Raw genomic sequence first — 8,277 nt, 5'->3', positions numbered from 1 at the left:
AGTAAGTAATCTGTTAATATTTGATTCAATCTTGTATAAACTATAAAATAAATCCAAAATGATAATATTTAAACGTAAATCAAATTTTATTTACAAATATGAGTATTCTACATGTATTAACAAATATTATTATTAATCAATCATTCTAACTATTTATTAAATTCCGGTTTAAATCAAATTTTATATAGTTTTCAACAAAATTTAAGAAGTCATAAAACTAAACACCAAAAAACTGATAAATATCAACTAACAAAACTTGTTATTCATTGCAGTTACATTCCACCTCGATACCTTAGAAAAACCAATTTTTGAAAGCTTCAAATAGTTGCTTAATTTCTAAAAATACAATATCAGTTCAAATGTACCAAAATTAAATATTGATCTTCCCTAACTATTAAAGATTTTTCCCAAAAAAGTTCTTGTTGCTTTAGATTATGATTTATTTAATACATTTTTAAATGTACCAAAGCAAAATAATTATATATAAATAGATTCAAAATTTTTCAACAAACAAGAATTTTCTTTGTGGATCCATTCCACCTCAATACCTTAAAAGAAGCTAAAAGTCTTAATTTATTTCTATCCACACGAAATTTTCGAATAAATTTTATATTTGATTCAAGTGCCACATAAAGGTTATTAAATTTAAAATTATTTCTCACTTAATAGTTTCTATTAGTTTTGTTAACATCACTATCGTTTTACTCATTCTCAAATCTTGTCGATTTTTATACAAATTATAATTTTGAGCAATTAGATTAAACGAACCCATATCACAAATTAAAAAAATATACCGAAAATAAGAGTGAATAATAAATAAAATACCATAACGTTAAAGTAGATCTTAATTGCGAAGAATCGTTGTAAAAACCACCATAAACTTGAAGACCAGCAGTTTCTATGCTTTGTTTACAATAATCTCCATCATAAAGCCAACCCACAAATTCTCCTGTAATAAGAAAACAAATTCACTTTTTTAAACGTCGTTTATATGTTATTTGCCACTACGGGGTGTAGTTCATTCCAACAAAAATTCTTCCTCGTCGATTAAATTACAAAATGGTTCGTCGTGTCATCTGTCAACTGTCGTTTCAATTCTAAATCATTAAAAAATAAGATAAAAAAGTTTTAATCTTTAATAAGTGGGGTGTTAAGTGTATAAGAAAGTTTTGATAATTATTAACAAATTGACGTGAAAAAAAATGTACACTCGTAAAAACGTATACACTTCGGGTCATAAGTCAACTAAATAAAGTCCACTTACATGTATGTATGTCTATGACGTAAAATATCTATAATATTTAATAAAATTGAATTAATAATGAAAAAAAGACAAAAATTAATTATAGGGAAAACTCTGATATACTAACCTGTTCGTAAATTTTCATTTCGAAGCCAATCTTCTAACGGTTGAAAATATTCCCTCAAAGCTCTACCATCTAATCGACTTTCTCCAATAGTTTGAAATAAAACATCTCTCCATGGTTGAGAAGAACCTTTCTCCATAATTTGTCTATATTGGAATTTAATTAACTTAATAAAATATTCACGATGTCAACGTGGCAACATAACTATTACGCATGCGTCTTGTAAATACGAGGAAACTGTATGGATGATATCTTAAAAGTTAGCGGTTTCAAAATGATCGAAATAATATTAAAGTTCATGTCAGGATGGTAATTGATAATTAAACTCACCTATACACACACACAGCTAAATAGAGCCGTTTTTAGAAACATAATGTCGTAGCAGTGTTGCCACTTGCCCGGTACAAGGCAACTGCGTTTTATATAAATCCAATCATTATAATGAACATGTTACATTGATAAATCGGCCATTTTGAATGGGTGGCGAATATTTATGATGGAAACAAGTATTCGGAAAGGTTATTTCGATTAATGTGGTCTGAAACGTCGGCCATATTGTCGTGGTAGACAAATATTTTATTTCACCTGTGTATAGATAATTAATTGTTTTGATTGAAATGAACACCTTTTGTCAAAAAAATGTAAATGAAACTCTACTACAATCATAATTGTAATGTACATAACGCAATATTTGTCTCCCAAGATAATATGGCGGTCGGTTGTGACGTCATCCCGTAATGGCTTATGGGGTTATGTGCCACACAGCAAAGATAGTCGAACTGTCAATAACGTCATTTTGGAATCGTACACAAAGATTTAAATACATGCTAACACACAAGCGTATTATCGTCAAAGCTTTTCTGACCATAGACAAAGTTGAAATGATTAGACAAGAGGTTAATAATCAATATTGGACCATAGACAAATTTTGAATGAAATAGCAGATTAATGATTAATTTTGGATTTTAGATTAATTTTAAATGGTTGAAAAGTAGTTTAATAATCAACTTATGACCATAAACAATTCTGAATGATTGAAAAGCAGGTTATTAACAGCAGGTTATTAACCAATTTTGGACCATAGACAAATTTTAAACGATTAAAAAACATGTGATAAGCAAGTTTTCCACATATACAAATTTTAGAAAACTGAAAAGCGTAATGAATTTTTGCTCATAGATAAATAATAAATTATTGAATAGTATAGTGATAAACACCTTTATTACGTAGATAAATATCGAATCACTAAAAAGTAGGGTAATAATCGGCTTATCATCATAGACAAATTATAAATGATTAAAAAGCAAGATGATAATCAACTACTAATCATAAACAAATATTTTTATGAGAAAAAACCAGGGTGATATTCGACTTGAAATCACAGAAAGAACTTTTTCAATTGAACTGAATATTTTTAGCCCCCAAGACAATATGGCGGCCGGTTGTGACATCATCCCGAAATGACCTATGGGATTATGTGTTATCCAACAAAGATGGCCGATGGCCGACCTGTCATTGAAGTTATCTGGAAGGGATTCAAAATAGCGATTTATTTATAGAATCGATAGTTTAAAAACCGTTACTCCATTTGGAATATTCTTGTGGTTAATAAAATTATTCTTTAAAATATTTTCGAAACCTTGGAATTTGTAATCCGATCACGGAATTTCCGGCCGCTTATTATCATGTTAATTTAGTATCGATCTTGTATAATAAGTTGTATAAATGTATGATACGTCTCGGGTTGCACAAATAATGGAAATAGACGATGAAATTCAATAGTTGTAGATCGATGTGCCTCGCCTATGATTGTATGTCGACAGGAAGCTACACCGTGAGATTTCTCAAACGACATTGCACAAGAAAATTGTGTATGAATTATTTTTTTTTTCATAATTGTTTTACGCGTTTACGTTTATTTTCTTTTTGGAATTGGAGAAATTAAATGAACGAGTATGTTACAAATGAAATAAAATATGTTAACTTTCTCTTAGTCTCTTAGCAACGTAATTTTTATAATATCGATTACTATGAAAGGGATTTTTGTTATAAACAATGTTACGTCATTATCGTTTGTAAGCTACAGACATAAAAGGAAATAGTTTCTTTACTACGGTTCCAGTATTTCGTAGTTGATAATAGGAAAAAGAAGTATACAGTTTGTCCCATGAATTATGTGATGTAAAATCTGTAGAAGAAATAGGTTATGGTCAGAATAAGATACTGGAGTTTTGTGACAAATTTAACGTTCCGTGTTAAAAATATTGTGAAAAATAACGAGACAAAATGTATTACGTCCAGATAAGAGGCGTTTTTAAAAATGGTTACAGGAACTAATCTATGGTTTATTCAAGTTTCAACTTGATAGCGGATGTTCTGATGACGTCATTAAAAATTATAAACGTCAATTAATTTATCAACTCTATCAGAGATCAGTTTCAAATGATTCAAAAGCAGAATGATGATCAACTATTGATCATAGATAAATACTAAATAATTTATAAGCTGGTTAATAATCAACTTTTGACCATAGAAAAATAGTAAAATCAATAAACAGCTAAAAAGCAGGTTGACAATCAAGATTTGACAATAGATACAAATCAAATGATTAAAGTTTAGTAGTAAATTTTAGACCATAGACAAATTTCAAATAATTGGAAAGTAGAGTGATAATCAACTATTGATCATAGATCAATACTAAATAATTTAGAAGTTGGTTAATAATCAACTTTTGACCATAGAAAAATGATAAATGATTAAAAAGGTTGACAATTAAGATTTGACCATAGATAAATACGAAATGATAAAAAAAACAGATTACTAGTTACTTTTTAATTATAGAAAAATTTTATATGATTGAAAAGGAGGGCGATAATCAGTTTCTGCTCATAGATAAATGATGAAATTTAGAAAAACAGGTTGATAAATGATTAGAAACCAGTTGATAGGTCAATTTTTGACCATAGATAAATATTAAATGAATAAAAAGCAGTTGAATAGTCAATTCTAAACTATGAATAAGTTTTACATGATTGAAACGCAAATTGATTATCTACTTTTGATCATAGATAAATATGAAATTATTGAAAACAAGTTTAATAGTCAATTTTTAATCATGAACAAAATTATTTTGACTATAGATAAATATAGAATGATTAAAAATGTATTTGTGACCATAGATAAATATCAAATTATCGAAACGCAGAGTGAAGATCAACTTTTCTTCATAGACGAATTTTGAACGATCGAAACATAATGGCAATCAATTTCTGATCATAGATAAATAATAAATGATTTAAATGCAGGTTAATAATCAACTTTTAATCATAGATAAATTTTAAATGATTGAAACAGCATAATGATTATAGATAAATTTTCAAATATTGAAAAGTCTTAAAGTAAATAGCTATTGATCATAGATAAATGATAAAATAATTAAAAGCAAGTTGATTATCAACTTTTGACCATAGATAAATATGAAATAATTAAGAAAAACATCATTTTATAACCAATGATAAATATTTAACGACGAAAAAGCAGAATGAGAAATACCTTTTGATCACTGACAAATGTCAAATAACTGAAAAGCATAATGGCAAACTATTTTAGATCATAGATAAATAATAAATGATTGAATAGCATAGTGATACAACTTTAAATCATAGATAAATATCAAATCTGTAGCAAACATGATAATAATCGACTTGTGATCATAGAAAAAATTTATATAATTGAAAAGCATAATGGAAATAAATTTTAGATCATAGATAAATAATAAATGTTTGAATTTTGAAATGCATGGTAATACAACTTTAAATCATAGATAAATATCAAATCTGTAGCAAACAGGATAAAAATCGACTTGTGATCATAGAAAAACTTTATATAATTGAAAAGCATAATGGAAATAAATTTTAGATCATAGATAAATAATAAATGATTGAATAGCATAGTGATACAACTTTAAATCATAGATAAATATCAAATCTGTAGCAAACATGATAATAATCGACTTGTGATCATAGAAAAAATTTATATAATTGAAAAGCATAATGGAAATAAATTTTAGATCATAGATAAATAATAAATGTTTGAATTTTGAAATGCATGGTAATACAACTTTAAATCATAGATAAATATCAAATCTGTAGCAAACAGGATAAAAATCGACTTGTGATCATAGAAAAACTTTATATAATTGAAAAGCATAATGGAAATAAATTTTAGATCATAGATAAATAATAAATGATTGAATTTTGAAATGCATGGTAATACAACTTTAAATCATAGATAAATATCAAATCTGTAGCAAACAGGATAAAAATCGACTTGTGATCATAGAAAAACTTTATATAATTGAAAAGCATAATGGAAATAAATTTTAGATCATAGATAAATAATAAATGATTGAATTGCATGGTAATACAACTTTAAATCATAGATAAATATCAAATCTGTAGCAAACAGGATAATAATCGACTTGTGATCACAGACAAATGTCAAATAAATGAAAAGCATAATGACAAACTATTTTAGATCATAGATAAATAATAAATGATTGAATTTTGAAATGCATGGTAATACAACTTTAAATCATAGATAAATATCAAATCTGTAGCAAACAGGATAAAAATCGACTTGTGATCATAGAAAAACTTTATATAATTGAAAAGCATAATGGAAATAAATTTTAGATCAAAGTTAAATATCAAATCTGTACTACACAGTATAATAATCGACTTTTGATTACAGACAAATGTCAAATAACTGAAAAGCATAATGACAATCAATTTTAGATCATAGATTAATTTTATACGATAGCAAAAACCTAGTAGCTATAAATTTTCGTTCATAGATAAATAGTAAATGGTTGAAAATCATGGTGATAATCAACTTTAGATCATAGATAAATATAAAATATCTATAAAACATGGTAATAATTGACCGTAGACAAATGTTGCATGTTCGAAAGGAAACATGATAACAAACTTCTGATCATAGACAAATTGAAAATGACTAAAAACCAGAATGTTGATAGACTTCAGGTCATAGATAAATTAATAATGATCAAAAAGACGAGTGGTAATTAGAAAAGCATTTCATTCCGTACAAAGACATACAACGAAGGTTTTTTTTTTTCATGTTAAAACCGTAATACCCTTGAAAAATGGAACGTTTCTTAAGAGGAAACGTATGATGAAATCAAAAACATCCTGTTAACCGAAGTAAAAGTATCTCGTAATAGATCTCCCCATAAATTAGTTATTTAAATCCTTGGAACAGAAACCGTTCACTTGCAGTTCGTTCTTTGTTTATACGTTACATATAAAACAGTCCAGTTAAATAAATTCCATTTTACGACATTATAATAATCGACAATCCAGTCGAAGTTAAACGAAAATAAAAGATTTCGTAATAAATAAAATAAAAAATCCTCTCGAAACAATCGTAACTAACATAAACAAAACCGTAAAAATTTCATTTATTCACCGGACTATATTATGACGTAATCCGCGTCATAGCTATCCTTGATAGACACTCCCGATTGGAAATGAATATTCACACGAAAATAAAATTGTTATTATTACACATACATACCTTTTTTTTTTCCTCTAATTACTTACCAAGAAATATATTAAATGTTAATTTCGTTATAGCCTTGCTTATATTTCGGAAAAAATACCAGGAAAAAAATACAAATTATAGCATATACGAGGGCTACTTCATTAATACGATAATATCGTGCGGCGTTGCCGTTTAATCAACAATATCCTATTATCCGCGATCCCAATAGTATGAAACGAAAAAGATTAGGATATAAGATATGACTGCTATTATTTAGATTTTGTTTACCGGGGGTAGTCGCTTTGTTCTGTCATTGATCGTTTATCTTTATTGATGTTTTTTATTATAAATCGGTAGGACAATGAAATTAGCTCTCGTATTTTATGCTTTAGAGTGAAGTTATTATTATACAAGGAGAGTTATTTTTGAAGTGAGAAATATTTGCTTTTGACGACGTGATTTCAATAAGTTCAACAGTTTATTGATGGCATGAAGTATAGGAAAAAAAGATTTTTTCATAAACATCATATCATGAGTAGATAACCATAATTCTTCTTCTTTTTCTGCTATTTTTTTCTTTTCTGTTTTTTTTTTAATTTCTATGAATTTTTGGGATAATGTTCTCCCGGTTTCACCGTAATTTTCTAAAAAGCTTGTCTTTCGTTAGAGAAAATAATTTGTAAAAGTATTTTTACCGATAAAGTTTCGTTTGCCCTTCGGCCCCCTTCAAAGGTATAACAATTTTACTGAATAATAGCGAAAATATCGATTTTAGAAAAAAATGTTTCAAACAAAAAAGAAAGCTCATAAAAAGCTCTACAAAAAAGGTTATATACATTTTTTACGTAAGTCTATTGTTTTTGTTGTTATGACTCAAATTACCTCGGAATGTGTCAAATTTACTACGTGTCGAGATATTTTGAGTCATAATAGCCTAAATAATAGATTTACGTAAAAAATGTATGTAACCTTTTTGTACAAACTTTTATAAGCTTCATTTTTTGTATGAAAAATTTTTTTCTAAAATCAATATTTGTGGAGATATTTGATTAAATCGATATAACTTTGAAAGGGCTCGGGAGAGCAAACGAATTTAGGAGCAAAAATTTCGGTGAAAACGGGGGGTTTATCCCCATTTTTTTCCGGATTTGTTAATTAGATATATCCAATCTTTTTTGGTATTCTTCTTCTTCTATTTTTATATTTTGTTCTCATTTTATTGACAGTCGTCTTAGTAATTTTATAATATTGTTTTTTTTTGGTTCTATAAATAGAAAAAATCATCCGTTTTTTGATGAATTTTTTTTCGAAATGTTTGTTTTTTATCGTGTTTATGAAAAATAGT

At 27.2% G+C, this 8,277-nt stretch overlaps 1 protein-coding gene across 1 annotated transcript in view; it reads right to left on the bottom strand.

The window, feature by feature from the left end:
* Nucleotides 1-67: 67 nt before the first annotated feature.
* LOC130452374 (angiotensin-converting enzyme) overlaps nt 68-8,277 on the bottom strand; it is a 50,420-nt gene continuing 42,210 nt past the window's right edge. The window contains exons 10-11 of the mRNA XM_056791612.1: nt 1,371-1,513; nt 68-949 (exon numbers count right to left, since the gene is read on the bottom strand). Coding sequence (XP_056647590.1) covers nt 774-949; nt 1,371-1,513 — 319 coding nt within the window. The 3' untranslated portion in view covers nt 68-773. The remainder of the gene's footprint in view (nt 950-1,370; nt 1,514-8,277) is intronic.

The sequence above is a fragment of the Diorhabda sublineata genome, chromosome 1 (assembly GCF_026230105.1).
Source record: "Diorhabda sublineata isolate icDioSubl1.1 chromosome 1, icDioSubl1.1, whole genome shotgun sequence".
NCBI lineage: Eukaryota > Metazoa > Arthropoda > Insecta > Coleoptera > Chrysomelidae > Diorhabda > Diorhabda sublineata.
This window is presented reverse-complemented; position numbering and strand designations above follow the sequence as displayed.